General features: G+C 43.0%; 1 protein-coding gene and 1 non-coding gene across 2 annotated transcripts; one reads left to right on the plus strand and one right to left on the minus strand.

Moving 5' to 3' along the window:
• Positions 1-1,517: 1,517 nt before the first annotated feature.
• Positions 1,518-1,624, minus strand: LOC111726974. The gene has a single exon (XR_002774637.1). It is a non-coding gene; the product is annotated as a U6 spliceosomal RNA (small nuclear RNA).
• Positions 1,625-3,233: 1,609 nt separating this feature from the next.
• CDK20 (cyclin dependent kinase 20) lies at positions 3,234-17,586 on the plus strand. The gene is made up of 9 exons (XM_023516268.1): positions 3,234-3,622; positions 4,100-4,213; positions 6,326-6,514; positions 6,753-6,874; positions 7,055-7,117; positions 7,591-7,714; positions 8,134-8,289; positions 16,551-16,744; positions 16,887-17,586. The coding sequence occupies exons 1-9, from the start codon at positions 3,548-3,550 to the stop codon at positions 16,900-16,902; spliced, it is 1,053 nt and encodes a 350-aa protein (XP_023372036.1). The 5' UTR covers positions 3,234-3,547; the 3' UTR covers positions 16,903-17,586.
• The last annotated feature ends 3,032 nt before the right edge of the window (positions 17,587-20,618 follow it).

A 20,618-nucleotide genomic window follows, 5' to 3' on the forward strand; every position in this document is an offset into this window, starting at 1 on the left:
AATGGGAATCTCCTCAGAATTCTCCAAATTGAGAATGGTGTTCTCTACTGCATGGCACCTTCAAATAGCCTTCACTCATCCAGATGTAGATGCCAAGATCCAGGAATCCATTCTTCTGAGACAATCAAGGATGTGCTTGAAACTGGTGATAGCTGAGCCAAGAGGAGAAACCCAAACCAATCTCCAGAAGAAAGTTAGCTGGGTAGCTGCTAGAGAGGCTTTTAAGATTCTCCTTACCCTGCAGCCACCAGGCCACAAGTAACAAGTTCCTGTATAAGCCACCAAGATTTGTTACCAAACCCATAAGGGAATTCTGGTATAGATCCGGTTACTTACCACACAGGAAGCCAATTATTGAGACAATAAAGAGTGCCAAGAGAGAAAGGTAACATTAAAAATGACGTGACCTGGGAGAAAGGACAATGACCTCAAATCTGTCTCCCTACCAAGGGAGGGTAGAGGTTTCTATATGAAGTTCAAGAAGGTAGTTGCATGAATTGGGACAGGTTATGTTGAAAGTAATGTGTGCAGGCAGTCTAATTCAGAAGTCACAGGTTAGTGATGGATGGTGAGTCTTGCTATGCCAGAGGTCTTACTTAGAAGTCATAGGTTGATGATGGAAGCTGAGTCTCAGTAGTATTCTACAAAGTGCCTTTTCTTGGAGACAACTCAAAAGGCAAAAGGGTTAGTTAAACAGAAAGATTATATTGTTTTTGTCATTGAGCCCCACTGGCCTGGCAATAAAAAGCCTAAGAAAGCTATAGAGAAAGTGTATATGGGGGTGTCTCATTTTGTGTTTGGTCATGGAGTCCATTACAAAATGGTGACAGAGTGGAAGCAAGAGAGAAAGGAGGAGGAGCTAAGCACTTACTGACAATCAATTTTGGGTGAGCTGAGAGTGAGAACTCACTCTTCCTATAAGAATGGCATCAAGCCACTCATGAGGGGCTTATTCTCATGATCCCCACCCCCCACAAGGCCCCACCTCCAACTCTGGAGATCGAAGGTCTTTTTTTCTTTTGTTTTTTGAGACAGTCTCAAGCTGTCACCCTGGGTAGAGTGCTGTGAAGTCACAGCTCACAGCAACATCCAACTCTTGGGCTTAAGTTATTCTCCTGCCTCAGCTTCCCAAGCAGCTGGGACTATAGGCACCTGCCACTACATCTGGCTATTTTTTTTTTTTTTTTTGTAGTTATCATTGTTGTTTGGCAGGCTGGATTTGAACCTGCCAGCTATGGTGTATGTGGCTGGCGCCCTAGCAGCGTGAGCTACAGGCGCTGAGCCTGGGGATCAAATTTCAACCAGAGTCTTGGTGGGCCAAACAAACCATATTCAAACCACAGCTACCAAATTTCTACAAAACATCAGACAAATCTGATGGGATTTCAGGAGAAAGACCACAGAGGTAAAGTGCCATTTTCTTTACAGAATGATGATACATACTATCAACATGAATTATCACTACTGATGTTAATCTTGATCACCTGGCTGAAGTAGCTTTTTTTCCTTTTTTTTTTAAAAATATGGAATGCTTCATGAATTTGCGTGTCATCCTTGCCCGGGGGCCGTGCTAATCTCCTCTGTATTGTTCCAATTTTAGTATGTATGTTGCCGAAGCAAGCATCTGAGGTAATGTTTTTCAGGTCTCTTCACTACTTAAGTGTCTTTCTACTCCCTTTCCATACTGAACTCTTTGAAAGTAAGGGACTATGAAAGTAAGCAGCTCATACGTAGGGGGTGTGGCATTATGTCACACCTGATAACATATTACATAAATTTTCTGTAATTCTGCACAGCATATTTTCTATTATCCTTTGTCCATTTTTTGATTCAATAACTTATATAAGTATGAACTCATGAATATTTATTTGATGCTTTGCATAATAATCCAATACGACACTATTTTCTTGGTGAAATTGCTCCAGTTTTTGCCATTGGGAGCTCTTTCAGTTGGCTCCTGGGTCTCTATGACATACCCCAACACTTCTTTTTTTACAATTTCTTATTTTCTGTCATTAAGTGCCAGGTTCATCTTGTTGGCCCATCTTTGTCTTTAACCCTTTGACTTTCAAAGTATCTATGTTGTTATATGTGAAGTGAATTTTCTTTTTGGATCATATTTCCTTTAGGTTTATCTTATTTGGGGTTGACTCAGATTCCTAAATCTCCCTTTTCATAGACTGTTCTTTGATTTTTGACTGTATCCTTAGTTCCATAGGAGTTTTTAGTTTTGATGAAATTCAATGCACCTGTTAGTTATTACTTTTGTTGTCCATGGCAAACAGCCATAGCCAAACCCAATGTCATGACGATTTTCCCATGTTTTCATATAAGAGTTTTAAACTTTTATCTCCTACAATTAGGACTTTAATACATTTTGAGTTAATTTTTGTGTAAGGCATACAACCACATTTTTTACAGGTAGATTTCCAGTTTATTTCCACCATCAGTTATTGAAGATTGTCCTTTCTCCCATTGAACCATCTTCTCACCTTTGTTGAAAATTATTTGGCCACGTATGTGAAGGTTTGTTTCTGTGCCCTCTGTTCTATTTCATTGGTCTATCTGCTTTTATGTCAGTACCACATAGTTTTGATTACTGTAGTTTATAGTAAGCTTTAAATCGGGGTAAGTTGGACAAATAAGATCTTCAAGTTTGTTCTTTTTCAAGATTGGCCCCTTCAGATTTTATATGAGTTTTTTTATTTTTTGTAACAGCGTCTTATTCTGTTACCCAAGCTGAAGGACAGTGGTGTGATCATGGCTTGCTGCAGCCTCCAACTCCTAGGCTCAGGCAATTCTTCCTCCTAATTCAGCCTTGCAAGTAGTTAGGACTACAGGCACATGTCACCTTGCCTGGCTAAAAAAAAAATTTTTTTTTGTTAGGTTACCTCAGCTGGTCTCAAAATCCAGGCCTCAAGTTATTCTCCTGTCTCGGACTTCCCAAGCGCTGGGATTATAGGCATGAGCCACCATACCCGACCTCATATGAATTTCAGAAAGATTTGTTTTTTCTAATTCTGCAACAAAATCAACAATGCCATGGAGGTTGCAGTAATCCGTAGATTACTTTTGATAGTGCTGAAATAGTAATACTATTGATTCCGCTGCATGTTGCGGAAGTCGGCACCGGCCGAGGGCTTCCGGCCTGTGGGAAACAGGAGCCCTCCCCGCCGGGCTGCGAGTGCTACGTCACTCGTCACGTGACTGGCATCTGGTTGACGCAGGGAGGACGCGCCGGGAGCCATTGCTCGGAGGTTCCTGCTGTTGTCGCACTCTCGGCGTGTGGAAGACCTAAGTTGAGTTAAGCCCACTGCTACGTGACGGCGGAGGGCCAGGAAAAGGCGCACTCAAGCCGGAGCGCCTGTCACTGACTGAATGCAACTTCTTTTGTCGGTCCAGAGGCCCCTGCGGCCCCGCCCCCGCCCCGATGCTTTGCGGAGAGCTCCGTTGTTAGGCAACAGCGCTTAAGCTCGCTCTGAAGGCTGGTGGGCGGATTGGTGGGATTGGGGAGCTCAGGGGGTGTCAGGCCACGAGCAGAACCTGGATGGACCAGTACTGCATCCTGGGCCGCATCGGGGAGGGCGCCCACGGCATCGTTTTCAAGGCCAAGCACGTGGAGGTGAGGTCCTGCCGCGGCCGGCAGGCTGGTGAGGCTGTGCTCCCTCCTCCCGCTACTTAACGCTCAGACAGCTTCGGTTTCCTACCTTTTTAAAGTTCAGTACAATTTTTAGGATTTACCCGTTTTCTGTACATCTTTTGGGCGGTTACACCTTTCTCTCTGCACAGCTGTCCGGCCATCACTGCCGCTTCCTCTCATGACCCCTTTGTACCCTGTGGCGAGTCAGACCTGTGAGGCAGAGGAGTGTTTCTGGCCTCCCCGAGGGGTGTGTTTCTCCAGCTCCTCCCGCTTTCTCTCTTCTTTTTCCCACTGTTTGTCCCTCATGGCCCATGTTTACCCTGTGGCAGCTCAGACCCCTAAGGCAGAGGAGTGCTTCTGGTCCCCCCGGGAGTGTGTGTTTCTCCAGTTCCTCCACCTTCTTTCTCTCCTCTTTTTCTCACTATTTTCTAGTGGCAATCTCTGCGTTTTTTTCTGTAGACTGGCGAGATAGTCGCGCTCAAGAAGGTAGCCCTGCGGCGACTGGAGGATGGCATCCCCAACCAGGCCCTGCGGGAGATCAAGGCTCTGCAGGAGATTGAGGACAGTCCATACGTGAGTAGGGAGCGGAAGGGTTCTGAGGCATAGCCCTCCTTTCCTCATTTTCACTCCCTCCTCCTTTCTTTTACCCACTTGCCCTTTACTAGCTTTCAGAGATATTCTCACCTCTGTCAGTGAGCCACTTTGCTCAGCCATCTGCCTCCTATCCACTATTTTTGTCCTTTTTTGCCTACTTGTTCACCATTAACCTAATTATTTCATTACTTGTTCACTTTCTCATTTGCCCACCTAGTTCATTATGTACTCAATCATTCAATCACTATTTTCCTCAAAATATTTAGTGATTTCTGATAATGATAGCACCTGCTGAAGTTCTCATATGTTCTGTAGACCAGAAGCATGTATGGTAAATGCTTTATGTACGTTGTCATACTGACTCTTCTTGACTACTCTGCAAGGCAGATTTTAGGATCTTCTTTTCTTAAGCAAGGGGAGAAAGTTAAGTAAAAAGCTCATGGGCCCTTAGCTGGTTGGTGGAGGCCTTGGCATAGGTCTGATTGAGGAGTTCAAAATTCTTCCCTTGGAGCCTTTGTAGACCCTGCCCTGTGCAGGGCACTGGTAACACTGAGAGGAACACAGCTCTGAGAACTTAAGTGTGGTAATGGAGACAGATAAAGACATCAGGACCAACTTGGTATGGTTTGTGCTATGACAGGGTACCAGGAGGGTAGCAACATCAGTATTCTTGTGCTCCTCCTCTCTTAGATTAGGGAATGCACTCAATTTCCCGGAAAGTGACAAGGTTTGGTTTCCATGATCCTCTGACTTACATTTATTGTCCTCTGGAGGTGTTCATGATATATTTGGTGACAAAAGCATGGTATAAAACTCTGTGACACCTGAGTTTTATTTGAAAATGTTTATATTTGTGTGTACCATATCAGTTGTAAAGCCTTACAGAATACACTCTAAGATTTACTACAGGTGGTAAGATCTTTCTTTTGTTTCTTTTTTTCTTTATAATTTTGTGCCTTCTCTGAACATATGCTTGTGTTTTGATTTGTAAAATGATTGTGTATTAACAAAAGGCTTCTAAATAGCATATGTGGAATAAGTGGAGGAAGATCCACAAAGAGGCTGGTGACATGGTCCCCACATCTGGTAGATCAGTAATCCTGAAGGTTCTCTTTAAAATATACTCCAGATTTGCCCCCAGCCCAGATTATTGTCACCACTCAGCAGAGCAACAGTGGCAGCCTCCATACTACTCTCCCCAGTCATAGTCCAGAGGGTTCTGTGAGAAATATATGTAAAGTCATCCATTCCTCTGCATAAGCAGCCATGTTGACTTCTCCTCACACTTACAGCACCATCATCATGTGCCCACTAGCTGGTATCTCCCATTTCTCTCATTCAACACATATTCTTAGGCATCCCTTTAGTGACCAGCAGTGACCTAGGCTGTGGGAGCACAAACAAATATAGACACATCCTTCCCCTAAACTACCTCACATTCTTAAGTCCTTCCAGCCTTGTTTGGTGCCAGCCTCAGGGCCATGGACTCTCTGTCACCCCAGCCCGTAGCTTCTTCCCAGATTTCCACCTAAATGGCTTCTTGTCTAGCCCTTCCTTGACACCACTCCATCTAAATAAATTATCCCTTTCTTCACTCAGAGTCACACTACAGTACTCTTGTATTTCTGTATTGTGCTTATCACAACCTGAACATATTCCATTTATTCATTTATTTGCTAACCATTTTTGTCCCCTTTGCTGTAAGTCTCTTAGAGTCCTTGTTTTACAGCTCACTGCTCTGTGAAGCCTGGCCCCTCTGATAGTGGCGACCTCAGTGTGGGTGATATGTCTCCAGCCAGTATAGCACTGGGAAAGGAGTGATTTCCTTGGTGCTGGGACTTAATAGCTTTAGAAGAAATAGGAGATCTGTATTCATATGTTCCATCCACATGATTTTCAGGTGTGTGGTCTGGGTTGGGGGAACAGATACTGCCACTAAGTGACCTTCTTTAGGCCTTTTCCATCAGTGGTCATGGAGAGTTAGAGTAGGGATTTGCCTGCTTGGTCCTTGTCAGGGCACTGACTAGGAGTCTTGGGGTCATAGGGTCTGGTGATGTGAGTCTGAGGGCTAATGAGATGTCTTTCCCTCAGGTGGTGCAGTTGAAGGCTGTGTTTCCACATGGTGCAGGCTTTGTGCTGGCCTTTGAGTTCATGCTGTCAGATTTGGCTGAGGTAGTGCGCCATGCCCAGAGGCCACTGGCCCAGGCACAAGTCAAGAGCTACCTGCAGATGCTGCTCAAGGGTGTTGCCTTTTGCCATGCAAACAACATTGTACATCGGGTTAGTCTTAGCCTCGGCTACCTTGGGGGGCTCACTTGGCTTGAGGGTAACTTGTCCTTGAAGAAGGTGTAGTCAGAGTGGGGACAAAGGTGGTCAGGGCTTCCAGGTAAGGAACTAGGGCATGGCTCTGGAGGCTGTAGGGCCTGGGACTTCCCTGGGTGGTCAGCCTGACAACCTACCCCTGTCCCAATGTCCTGTATAAGATTTGAGGGAATGATGCCTCCTTTGATACCCCCAGGACCTGAAACCTGCCAACCTGCTCATTAGCGCCTCAGGCCAGCTCAAGATAGCAGACTTTGGCCTGGCTCGAGTCTTTTCCCCAGATGGCAGCCGCCTCTACACACATCAGGTGGCCACCAGGTAGGGGAGACTGGATCTTTTCTACTTTTTTTGCTGGGAAAGAGAGGCTTGAGGACCTTCTGTCCAAATATGGCTGTGGAGTTGGTATGGAGCTGGGGTAACCTCTGAGGAATAAATTTTTGGGGCATCTTCCTTTTAGCCTAGTGGCCTGGCTATGACCACCAGCCCTCTTCCTCACAGGTGGTACCGAGCCCCTGAACTCCTGTATGGTGCCCGCCAGTATGACCAGGGTGTCGATTTGTGGTGAGACCCCTGTGGTGGGGATGGGGTAATGTGGGTCTTAGATTTCTCCTAAGCCCTAAGGTCTCTGAGCTGTTAGATGTCTTTTTCCCCTGATAAGAGCTGTAGGTTGAAGATATCTTCCATGGTTCGGGTGTTCTGAGAAGTCTGGGGTTGGTGTTCTTCACCATGATGTTTTTGAGGTGGGGGGGGTCAAGTGGGACAAAAGTGGTGGTCCTGGGTGGGAAGCTTCTGAGCTGGGTGAGGAGTTGGTGAGCCCACATAAATAAGATTTAGGGCTGGTTTGCAGTTCTGCCCCAGAAAGTGCAAATGAGCTATGTGTCCTAGAGTAGGAGGCTCTGACAAGTCTCAGAATTGTTGGGGCTTTGACTTTTGAGGACTGGCTTTTAGGCCCCTGCCCTGGGATAAGGTGTTGGGGCTGCAGTGGGTAGGTCTGTTTGCCATGGTGGGAGTTGCTTGGGGCTCTTTGTCCACAGGGCCGTGGGCTGCATCATGGGGGAGCTGTTGAATGGGTCCCCCCTTTTCCCGGGTGAGAACGACATTGAACAGCTTTGCTGTGTTCTTCGCATCTTGGGGACCCCCAGCCCTAAAGTCTGGCCGGTTTGTTGAGGGGCCCTTGGTGGGGAGGGTGTGGGGTCAGGGTCACTCCATTTCCCAATAGCAAGTGACTACTTCCTTCCATTTATACCTTCTTTCACCTCACCCCAACCCCCCTGCACCGCTGTTCTGGCCTAACTCAGAGGTTCCTCCTTCTACCATACTTTTCGGGGGCAGTCCAGGTCTTGTCCTCTGCCCTTTTCCATTCTAGTGCACACACACTATCATCTCAGGAAGCTGGCATGGAGCCAGCATCTGAGAGGGCAAGAGGATGGATGAAGGAATGTAGCAGTGGATGAGTGAATGAATGATGCTGAGGTGGGAGGGGACAGCAATGAGTGAGGGTGAGGGTAAGGGATAGAGAGCTAGCAGCAAAGGGAAGGGTGAATATCCACTCTTAATGTCTGTCCTCTCCTGCCCAGGAGATCACTGAGCTTCCTGATTACAACAAGATCTCCTTTAAGGAGCAGGCACCTGTGCCTCTGGAGGAGGTGCTGCCAGATGCCTCGCCTCAGGCCTTGGACCTGCTGGGTCAGTTCCTCCTCTACCCTCCTCGCCAGCGCATTGCAGCATCCCAGGTAAGGTGAGAAACCATGGTCTCTGCTTTCTCTGCTCCCTTACCATTGCCCTGATACTCTGCACTTGGCAGCCACATGACCTCATCAAGTCAGCAACCCTCAGAACCTGTGATGGGCAGGGACCAGAACCAGATATCTGGGATGTCTATGTTGTTCCCAGAACCCAGGGGGTAGAAGCCTCAGAGTAAGTGTGCCTCTTGTGAGCAGACGCCTGTGGACATCCCCAGCATTCCCCAAGGGGCTCAGGGTGGCTGTTGGAAGATCATGTTCACCTTACAGGAGAGCACTTATCTAGGTGTGCTACTTCTGGGCTGCCTCAGAGCATATGGCAAATACAGCAAGAGTTACTGGGGAATCATTCTTTCAGTCCTGTAGTATTTATTGAACATGTGACCCATGCCAGACATCATTCGGGGGCCTGGCACAGGTAGTAAACAAGTTTTCTGTCCTCCATGATGAAGTAGCTCCAGGCCAAAAGGTTATAAGAGGGTGTGCTGTTAGGCTGTGGGGGCTCCAGGAGGGAGGGCTGGGCTGAATTTGCGGTTAAGCAAGGCTTTTTGGCAGAGAGTAAATTTAAGCATTAGGATGTTTTGAGGCAGTGTCTGCTAAGCAGAGAAATGGAGAGCAGAGGCCTAGAAGGGAGGACTCAGATTGTGGCTGGAAGACCCTCAAGGATGATGAACACCACAGGAGCCATGGGCTGATGAGTATCAAGGCCTCATTATTCAGAATATCTGTCCCCTCCCTGCACTCAACACCAGCAGTGTGTGTTTGTGCATACCATTTCAGTCCCCACTGTCAGCAGTCCCTGTGGGTTCTGCCTCCATGGTACATCCAGGGCTTCCAACCACTGCTATCCTAGATTGCCTTCCAGAATCTGTGTCTCCCTGCATCCCATTTACAGTGGAACCTCTGTAAGTTGACTACCCCATGGACTGTAAAAACTGGTCAACATATGTAGGTGGTCAACATAAGGATCTCTCATTGAGTACATGTGGTGCATGTCCAGTCTATGAAAATTAGGTCAACTTTTATTATTCTTATTTTTTAATAACAATAACAATGTTTAAGATAAGGACTGGAAACAAAAACTTTGTAAAGAACAAATGAAGACAAGTACATTCAGAAAAGAAATCAGATGATTGCTGCAACGACATTGAGCAAAATAATAATAATAATGCAAAAAAAGTAACATTCACATTGTCAGATAAAAGTATGTCTCATAGAATGCTTTGACTCTGAGGTTCAGTATGGAGTCATCAGTTAACTTCTTTTTTTTCCAAAGTCTCAAAAAATAGACAACTAATATTTATAAATAAAAATAGAAGATAATTTCAAAAAGCATGTCATGCCAAATCTTATAGATAATAGAAAAAGAAGAAATACTTCAGACAAAATCGTTCTACTTCATCTAGATATGCCTGATATTAAAACTGGAAAAAATATATTATAAAGGGAAATTACAAACACATTTCACTTATAAGTGAGGATGCAGTATCCTAAACAACATATTAACAAGTTGAATTAAAAATTATTCAAATAATGTACTTTGGTCAAAATTAAATGCAATTTATGTGATAATTAGTCACTTTTTTTTTTCCTTTTTTTTTCTTTTCCTTTCCCTCACCCCCTCCCTCCTTTTCTCTCTGTCTGCTCTCCCCTTCCCCCACCCCACCATGTCATTAATTGTGATTAATTGTCCTCATATCAAAGTTGAATACATAGGATTCATGCTGCTCCATTCTTGTGATGCTTCACTAAGAATAATGTGTTCCACCTCCATCCAGGTTAATACAAAGGCTGTAAAATCTCCATTTTTTTAAATGGCTGAATAGTGTTCTATGGTATACATATACCACAGGTTGCCAATACATTCCTGAGTTGAGGGGCATTTAGGCTGTTTATACATTTTAGTGATTGTAAATTAAGCTGCGATAAACAGTCTAGTACAAGTGTCTTTATAATAAAACATTCTTTTTTCCTTCTGGATAGATGCTCAGTAATGGGATTGCAGGATCAAATGGGAGGTCTAGGTTGAGTTCTTTGAGGTTTCTCCATACTTCCTTCCAAAAAGGTTGTATTAGTTTGCAGTCCCACCAGCAGTATAAAAGTGTTCCCCTCTCTCCACATCCACACCAGCATCTTCAGTTTTGAGTTTTTTTGATGTGGGCCATTCTCGCTGGGGTTAGATGGTATCTCAGGGTGGTTTTGATTTGCATTTTTCTAATAATAGGGTGATGAGCATTTTTTCAAATGTTTGTTAGCCATTCGTTTGTCTTCTTTAGAGAAGGTTCTACTCATCTCTTTTCTCCATTGATGTATGGGACTGTTGGCTTTTTTCATGTGGATTAATTTAAGTGGTCTGTGGATCCTATTTATTAAGCTTTTGTCTGATTCAAAATATGCAAATATCCTTTCCTGTTGTGTAGGTTGTCTGTTTGCTTTGGTTGTTATCTCCTTAGCTGTACAGAAGCTTTTCAGTTTAATTAAGTCCCAGTTGTTTATTTTTGTTGTTGTTGTAATTGTCATGGCATTCTTCTTCATGAAGTGTTTCCCCAGGCCGATATCTTCCAGTGTTTTCCCTATGCTTTCTTTGAGGATTTTTATTGTTTCATGCCTTAAATTTAAGTCCTTTATCCATCTTGAATCAATTTTTGTGAGTGGAGAAAGGTGTGGGTCTGGTTTCAGTCTTTTACATGTGGATATCCAGTTCTCCCAGTACCATTTATTGAATAGGGAGTCTATCCCCCAGTATATATTCTTGTTTGGTTTATCAAAGATTAAGTGGTTGTAAGATGTTAGTTTCATTTCCTGGTTTTCTATTTAATACCAAATGTCTGTCTCTATTTTTGTGGCAGTACCATGCTGTCTTGACCACTATGGCTTTGTAGAACAGCCTAAAATCTGGTATGCTGATGCCCCTGGCTTTGTTTTTACTACTAAGAATTGCCTTAGCTATACGGATTTTTTTTCTGGTTCCATACAAAATGCAGAATCATTTTCTCCACGTCTTGAAAATAGGATGTTGGTATTTTAATAGGAATGGCGTTGAATTGGTAGATTGCTCTGGGAAGTATAGACCAGGGCATTTTTTTGTTGGGAGACTTTTTCTTGTTTCTTTGATCTCAGTGCTTGAAATTGGTCTGTTCAGGAGATCTATTTTATTCGGGCTAAGCCTAGGGAGAGGGTGTGATTCCAAATATTGATCCACTTCCTTCACATTGTCAAATTTCTAGGTATAAAGTTTCTGGTAGTATTCGGAGATAATCTCTTGTATGTCTGTGGCATCAGTTATTATTTCCCTGAGGTTACTAGAGATTTTACTTTTTTATTTCTAGTTAGTCTGGCCAAAGGTTTATCTATTTTATTTATTTTTTAAAAAAACCAACTCCTTGTTTCATTAATTTTTTGAATGATTCTTTGTTTTCAATTTCATTAATCTCTGATTTAATTTTAGATATTTCTTTTCTTCTGCTGGGTTTATACTTAGATTGATTGTTCTTCTTTTTCCAATTCCATAAGATGACTTCTGAGTTTGTTGATATGCTCTCTTTTTGTTTTTCAAATGTAGACTTCTAAAGCAATAAATTTTCCTCTCAGGACTCCTTTTGCTATATCCCACAGGTTTGGGTAGCTTGTGTTTTTATTGTTGTTACACTCAAGGAAGTTAATGATTTCCTTTTTTATTTTTTCTGCACACAACTGTCATTCAACATAAGGTTGTTTAACTTCCATGCCTTTGTGTGAGGTTTTTGTTGGAGTTGAGTTCTACTTTTAGTGCCTTGTGGTCTGAGAAGATGCAAGGTAGAATTTTAATTCTTTGGATTCTGTTGAGGTTTGTTTTGTGTCCTAGGATATGATCAATTTTGGAGAATGTTCCATGGGATGCTGAGATGATGGAATGTTCCATGGGACGATGGGATGGAGTGTTCTATATATGTCTATGAAGCACAGTTGTTCTAGGGTCTCATTTAAATCTCTTATATCTTCATTTAATTTCTGTTTAGACGATCTGTCCAGCTCTGAGAGAGGGGTGTTAAAATCCTCTGTTATCATAGTGTTACAGGATATCATATTGCTCAGACTAAGTAAGATCTGTTTCAAAATCTGGGAGCATTTAAGTTGGGTGCATAAATATTTAAAATTGAAATGTCTTCTTGTTGTATTTTTCCCTAGACCAATATGAAGTGATCATCATTGTCTTTTTTGATTTTAGTTGCTTTAAATCCACATGTATCTGAAAATAAGATTGCAACCCCTCTTTTCTTCTGAATTCCGTTTGCCTGAAAAATTGTCTTCCAACCCTTAACTCTGAGTTTAGTTGTGTTTTGATGTGTGAGTTGTGTTTCCTGCAGACAGCAAATGGATGGCTTGTGTTTTTTAATTTAATCAGCCAATCTATGCCTCTTTAGTGGGAAATTCAAGCCGTTGACATTTATTGAGATAATTGATAAGTGTGGTAGTGTTCTATTCATCTTATTTTGTGAAAGTCAGTTGCTTAATTTTGTCTTTTGCATCATTGTGGAAGCTAGGTTCTGTCCTTTAATTTCTGGGTGTTTACTTCGCTGAAGGTCTGTTGTGATCCTCAGTGTGTATAACAGGTTGAAGTATTTCCTCTAAAGCTGGTCTTTTGTGGCAAATTTCCTCAATGTTTGCATCTCAATAAAAGATTTGATTTCTCCATCAGTCTTAAAGCTTAGCTTAGCAGGATATAGAATTCTGGGCTGGAAGTTGTTCTGTTTAAGTAGATTAAAGGTAGATGACCATTGTCTTCTGGCTTGAAAGTTTCATTAGTCCGTGGTAACTCTCTTGGATTTGCCCCTGTAGGTCATTTGGTGCTTACTCCTGGCAACTTGCAAAAGCTTTTCTTTTGTCTTGACTTTAGATAGGTTCATCATGATGTGTCTTGGAGAAGCTCTATTTGAGTTGAGGTGACCAGGGGACTCGTATCCCTCTGAAAGGAGGATGTCAGAATCTTTGGTGATATTTGGGAAATTTTCATTTATAATATTCTCTAGTATGGCTTCCATTCCTCTGGGGCATTTTTCTTCCCATTCTGGGGTACCTATAACTCATATGTTTGAACACTTTATAACGTCCCATAATTTTGTCAGTGAATGTTCTGCTTTATCTGTCATTTTTTCTGCCTCTTTAACTATCTGAGTTATCTCAAGAGCTTTATCCTCTCCCTCTGAGATTGTTTTTTCTGCATGGTCTAATCTGTTGTTGATACTTTCTATTGCATCTTTAAGTTCCCTAATTGACTGCTTCAGTTCCTTCAGCTCTGCTATATCCTTTCTATATTCTTCATATCATTCATCTCTTATTTAGTTTGTTTGATTTGATTCTTATTTGATTCTTATTTGATTCTGTTTTTGGATTTCCTTTTGGTTATTTTCCACTTTATCAGCAGTTACTTTCATTGTTTTTTGGTTGTTTTCCACTTTCTCAGTAATTTCCTTCATTGTTTTCATCATCTGTATTTTAAATCCCCTTCTGTCATTTCTAACATTTCTTTATAGGTGGAATCCTCTGCTATAGCTAACTCATGGTTCCTTAAAGAGGTTGCTCTGGACTAGTATTTTCTGACGATTCTTATTCATGAGTGTTTTCTTATATCTGTTTCTTTGCCCTAATTTTCCTTTCACTTCCTTTTGCTCTTTAAGTTACTGTGCCTCTGGCCTAAGGTTTTAATGAGTCTTTTTGGTATGGAACCAGAAGAGAAAAAAGATTTTAAAAAGAAAGAAAAAAGAAGAGAAAAAAAGAGAAAGAAGAGGGGGGTGAATGAAAGGAAATGTTGACAAAAAGAAGAGAAGCACTGAAAGAAGTAGATAGGATTAATATAGGTGTATAGGAGGGGGTTTTAAACGCAAAGTTAAAAATCCCCAACCTCTGAGGGTGCTGGGTTTGGTGGTTCCCTTGAGGCCAGCAGCTCTTTGCCAGCCTGATCAGACTCAGTACCCCACCTCCACCAGGTAAGGAGGAAAAAAAAATACTATAAATCAAACCAAAGCAACCAAACAAAAACCCTTACAGGATAAAATTATGGGAAAAAAACAAATAATAGGGGCAGAAACACTAGCAAAAATGAAGTTCTAATTGTTAAAGAAGGCAAAAATGAAAGATTTTATTTAAACTAGAATAGTGAAGTAGCAGAGAAAAGAAGAAAAAAAGGAAAGAAAAGGAAAAATATAGAGGAAAAATGTTGAAATTAAGAAGAAAAGAAAAAAAAAGAAAAAAGACCAAAAAAACAAAAACCAAAAAAACAAAACAGTATATATATCTTGCTGAATATTGTCTGAGCAACAGGTGATGTTCTGAGGTACGAGATGTTAGTCAGAATGTTAATTCAGCTGTATGAGATGGAGACTAGAGGTCTCTGCTGATTTCTCAAACCCCACAGGCTTGGGAGCCCAAATGTCTCTTCAGCCCGCTTAAAAGACACTCCAAACTGTGTTTTTTGCAGTTTTTTTTTTTTTTGGCCAGGGCCAAGTTTGAACCCACCATGTCCAGCATATGGGGCCAGTGTGTTACTCCTTTGAACCACAGGCGCCACTCAACACTCAAAACTGTGAACCTTGGCTAAGCTGACGCTTTCCGAGGAAAGCACTTATCTCTGGGATCTTTCCTGGAGTTGCTGTGTGCTTATCCAGTGTGCCAAAACCGGTCTCACTCTATGCCCCTGAGGACTAAGGCTGTAATCTGCCAAACGCTTAGATCTCCGTTCTTCCCCAGCATCTCAGTCCCTGCCTTTGGGCAGCTCAATCACTAGATTACTCACCCAAGGTCTCCCAGCCGATGCCCACACTGTGACCTGCAGGGGCAGCTCCCCCCCAGTGGCTGTGTGGGCAGCCCCCACAGCTGAACGATATTAGCTCTTTTCTGGGTCAGCAGCCCAGCCCAGGGCCCCAGATAACAACCAAAGTTGTCTACACACCTGCCCAAGATCTCCCAAGGCAGTTCAGTTGAGTGCCCAAGTCCAAAAAAACCAAAACAGCCCACAGGTAAGGCTTTTCCTGCTTGCAGTATTGCTGTTGCTATGGTTACAGCTGAGGGCAGCCTCTGATGGAACAAATGCACCTACCACTTTACAGTTCTCCACCACTTTTGTCCTCCTCATGGGGTCCAGAAGTCTCTCACTGACTCCCTGTGTCACCAAAGGGAAGTTTCTGGGCAGATCCCACCAGCCAGAGGTGCCTGGAGTCTTATCTCCCCAATGTCACTGTGCCCAGTTGCACAGAAGCTGTTACTCGGCCACCATCTTGCTCTGGAATCATATAGGTCCACAAGAGAAGAAGGATGTCCAGAAGGGCCATGAAGAAGTCCAGAGATAGCAGGGTACTCAACCAGCAGAAGAGAGCAAGAGCAAAATTAGGTCAACTTCAGGAGGTAGTCAATGTAGGTAGATAGTCAACTCAGAAGATTCTACTGTTAATTTCTTCTCCACCTGGCAAAGAGAGAAAGCTTGTCCCAATAGAGCCGAACACACCCCTTCTCTGCCCCAGCTTTCCTTGCCTCTGTCTCACTTAGAAGAAAAGCCAGGGTCTTTCCTATGGCCCACAGGTGTTACACTCTCATATACCATCATTTTTTGGCCCTACTTGCTCTTCCCCTGTACTGAGTCTTCTTCAGCCCCAGAGCCTCCTGCATATTCTAGAATACACCAGGATACCCCTTGGCTTCTATGCACTTCTTTCCCTGCCCTAGAGCCTCATGTGCTGCTCATCCACTTCTCTCAGGTCTTTGCTCGAGTGTCACTTTTCAAGTGGCCCTTTTTCTTTTTTGGTTGCAGCCATCATTGTTGTTTGGCGGGTCCGGGCTGGGGATTCGAACCCGCCACCTTAGGTGTAGGTGGCTGGCGCCTTAGCCGGTTGAGCTATAGGCGCCGAGCCAAGTGGCCTTTTTTCACCACTCTTCAAATCTGCAATCTCATTGGCATTTTTCATTCCCTGTCTTGCTTTCTCTTTTCCACAGAGTGCTGACTGTGTCATTATTTGACCATTGTATATTTACTTCACCTTGTTTATTGTTTCTCACCTTCACTGGTGTTGAAAAGGCAGGGGTTTGTCTGTTTTTTAAACCACTGAGTCCCCAACCTTTAGAACAGCACCTAAGACATAGTAGATGTGCAGAAAAGTTTTGCCAAGTCAGCTGAACAAATGAGAAGCTGAAGGAATGAGTCTGACAGTTGCCTTTGGTCTGAGCCTGAGGTCAGGGAGGTGACTGATTTCTTTCTGCTGTTCTTTACTTGCCACCTCCAGGCCCTCTTGCATCAGTACTTCTTCACAGCTCCTTTGCCTGCCCACCCATCTGAGCTGCCGATTCCTCAACGCCCAGGGGGACTGGCCCCCAAGGCCCACCCAGGACCCCCCCACGTCCATGACTTCCATGTGGATCAGCCTCTTGAGGAGTCACTGTTGAACCCGGAGTTGATTCGGCCCTTTATTCCAGAGGGGTAAGACACTCACCCTGGTCCTGTCTGCCAACTCCTCAGGATCACCTAGGCAGCTTGTTCTTCTGCCACCTACTTGATTCAGCCCTCCAGTGCCTCTCCATGGCCACATTGGGCATACTTTGTACCTCATCCTGCTCCATAGCCATCCTGAGGGCTGATCTCAAGAATGCAGTAGTCAACCTACCAGCCAAGGTGATGAGGACATCCAGAGCAGTGGAAGAGACCCATGGCCTATGTTCAGGGAGCCTCAAGTCTGTGTGCTACTGACTTAACCATCAGAAACTGAGCTCTGCTGCCATTCAAGGCCTGCCCACATAGAATGTCAATTCCTGCCTTGGTGTTGGCCTTCCAGGTGCTGCCTCCAGGCCAGAGACATTCTTGTTAGAACCAGTTCAGGGAATATGATGTCCTCATGTTCAAAACTCAGGTGGGATGGAAGGTTTGGTTTGGTTTTATTCTAAAAGACACTGAATATTCTAGTTTAGAATTTGAGATTTACTATGTAAACCCCAAGTGGTTCTGCCTTATGTCTGCTCCTTTCTCATTCCTATCAAGGAGAACAGCAGAGATGGTATCATTTCATTGCTCTCATTGGGGGTGGGGGGAGTCATAGTCACTTTTGCCCTGAGGTCTGCATGTATGCTAATGTGATTCATTTGGAAGTGAAGTGGGCAGAAGTGGGGGCCCAAAAATGGCTCCTGCTGGAGATTCAGCAGGAGACCCTCTGCACAGTAGGCTGATTTGCTTCATCTACTCAGGGTGAGGGTGAACAGAAGCAGCTATGTAAATAAGGGAGCAGGCACTCATGGAATTAATTTATTATTTCAATAAATTCTAATATTATCCCAGCCAGTTTTTTCCTTATCTTATTATAAATTTGATAAAATGATTCTTACGAGTATGTGGAAATGCAAAGGGCAAAAAGAGGGAAGCAGAACCAGAAGCAGAAATAATGGAAAGACTTACTATATTAGGTATCAGAACTTAATGTTATACAATAATTAAGACAGTGTCGTATTAGTCTAGGGATAGGTAAAAACAGTCTAGAGAAACTTATTCTTAGCAGTCCTTTATTGTTAAAATTCCTGCTTCATGTGGATAAACTCTCTGGGTACTGAGTGTACAGAGGTAATTAACACTACTACAGCCACTGGCCTCACAGCACATGGTGGGCTGACAAAACACAGTAAACCCTAATTTTTGCTTTCAGGAGAGTTTGATGTTTTCATGCGCTTGCCTGTTTATTTCTTCAGCCACATCTGCAGACTCTGAGCTCTAGTCAAACCTAGTTAATTTCTGCTGGCTTTCACCTCCACATAAATGGGAGCTTGTACCTAGACTTGATGTATTTGAAAACAGTTTTAATAAGATAGGGTCAACTGATGAAAAGCTCACTTGGTATATCAATTGATGCCTTAAATTATTTCTACAAAAACTTACAGTGTACATTGTATAACGACAGCCAGGCACATGAGAAGGTAAGAAAATGGACAGCACAAACAACAGAAAACAGACTATAGGTATCACAGATAGTGGATGCACCAGATACAGATTTGGTAAGAACTACACTCTGGGCTGGGCCTGGTGGCTCATCCCTATAATCCTAGCACTTTGGGAGGCTGAGGCAGGAGGATCACTAGAGCTCAGGAGTTGAAGACCAGCCTGAACAATACAGCTGGGTGTATGCCAGCATAAGAGGTGGGGGAGTGGAGTGTGGGAGCAAGGTGTTACTCCTGGAGAAGCAGGACCCCTCAACTATTTAACTGAGCCCAGCAAGGCCAGGAGGGGCTGGCCCTGTGGGTGGAAGGGCAACGGTGGTGGTATTGGCCCTACCAGATCGAAGTGAGGCATGGTGATGGTGAGGTGGAGCCACAACTGGGTCCACACAAACTGCTATATATCTTTCATAGAGGACCAAGACCTGCCCTCTGCCACACAGGTGAACAAGGTAACAGTCTCTGGCAATGGTAGGGCCAGTCCAAAGCCAGGTGCTTCTACCCTGGGACTTTAGTTTGCCCATCTGTGAGGCTCTGAACCCATAGTGTTGCTAAGTATGCTGATGTGCCCAATGGTGATGACTTTGGCAGCTTCTGGAGGTCCAGATCTCTTGTGCTGGTCTCTTGTGAACAAGGTGAGATGCACTTCCCTTGCCATCAGGGTTCGCCCCTCAGATTGGCTTAGGGATCATTTTTCTTTCTGCTCCAGCCTTTTGGAATATTCTGGAACTTCCTTCCTTGAGGCTTTTTGCTTTTCTTGAACCTGGAAAGCTGCGCTCCATTTCTTCCCATGATGGTTCCTCAATCCTGCCATCTCAGGTGTCTTCACCATCAGTCACTTGTGTTCTCTCCATCTTTTTTTCCTTCATGGCTGTGCTCATGAAATACCTGAGTGAATTAATCTGGTCTTCCCTCTACTGTACTGCCATCCACGTGTTACAGGTACACAGTACTTTTTCTTCCAAGGACACAGCACCACTGTAATTAAATGACTGTTATATATTTGTTTCTTTTTTTCTTTTTTTTTAAAATTAAATCATAGCTGTGTACATTAATGCAGTCATGAGGTACAGTGTGCTGGTTCTATATACAATCTGAAATATTTTCATCAAACTGGTTAACATAGTCTTCAAGTCATTTTCTTAGTTATTGTGTTAAGACATTTATATTCTACATTTAGAAAGATTCACATGTACCCTGGTTAAGATGAACCATAGGTGTGGTCCCACCAATCACCTTCCCTCCACCCATCCTCCCCTCTCTTTTCCACTCCTTCTCCCCTTTCCCCATATTCTTGGGCTATAATTGGGTTATAACTTTCATGTAAGTTAGTTTCATAGTAAGGCTGAGTACATTGGATACTTTTTCTTCCATTATGACTGTAATATATTTGTTTAATGCTATATGTATTTTTACCACCTAGACTTGTTCCTAAGAGAGTTATTTTTGTCTTTTCTATTACTCTGGAACCCAGCATATGCCTTGATATTTAGTGTCTCTTTAGTAAATATTAGTTGAGTAAATGAATTTTTGAAGGAACTTAAAATACATTATTAATTCATTTTATAGAAATAATAAACAGATCCTGACTGGAATATTGTGATCATAATTTTAAATGTATTGAGCAAAATACTGGGTTTTCATCCCCATCTTTATGATAAAGAAACTGAGTTATCATCCAGTGATTTGTCTAGTGTCATGCCTGGTGCTGGAATTAGATCCCTGACTGTGTTCATAGTAGTAGGCTAGAGGTAATTTAGGGGTAAAGTTTGGCAGGGAGGTGCCTTATATCCTTTCATATCACCAACTTCTTTGGATTGTAACTTTCCCAAAGGTAAAATGAGATCAATAATTCTTTCTCATGGTGTCATTGTGAAGGCTAGGACCCCACATAAGGCTCTTAAAAGGCGGGTCGCATTTATTTTGTAGAGTATCTTATATTTTATAATTCCTTATTTGTGATATAAAATTACAGTTGGGTTTTGAACTAGGAACTACAGAAAATTCACAGGTCTTTTTGCCTGATTTGATTTTGTACACTACAAACTTTACATTCCTATTAGCCAAAAAGACTTCTTTTTTAATATTTATTTTATTAAATCATAACTGTGTACATTAATATATTTATGGGGTACAATGTGCTGATTTTATATAGGATTTGGAATGCTTACATCAAAATGGTTAACATAGCCTTCACCTTACTTACTATTTGTTGTGTAAAGACATTTATACTCTTAATAGTTTTGACATGCACCCTTGCATTGTGCACAATAGGTGAGTTCCCAACAAATACTCTCCCTCCTCCAAACCTCCTCCCTCCTCTCCCCTCTCCTGCCTCATCTCTACTTCATCCTGGAATATTAGTTGTGTTTTATCAT

This window comes from Otolemur garnettii, unplaced genomic scaffold (genome assembly GCF_000181295.1).
Source record: "Otolemur garnettii isolate 467f Iridium unplaced genomic scaffold, OtoGar3 scaffold00088, whole genome shotgun sequence".
Lineage (NCBI taxonomy): Eukaryota > Metazoa > Chordata > Mammalia > Primates > Galagidae > Otolemur > Otolemur garnettii.

What these genes read in the sequence shown, in the direction of transcription:
- CDK20 (XM_023516268.1), top strand. Translation starts at nt 3,548, where the DNA reads ATGGACCAGTACTGCATCCTGGGCCGCATCGGGGAGGGCGCCCACGGC. An exon ending in AGATTGAGGACAGTCCATAC is followed by an intron (nt 4,214 to 6,325) that starts GTGAGTAGGGAG and finishes TCTTTCCCTCAG; the next exon opens with GTGGTGCAGTTGAAGGCTGT. An exon ending in ACACATCAGGTGGCCACCAG is followed by an intron (nt 6,875 to 7,054) that starts GTAGGGGAGACT and finishes TCTTCCTCACAG; the next exon opens with GTGGTACCGAGCCCCTGAAC.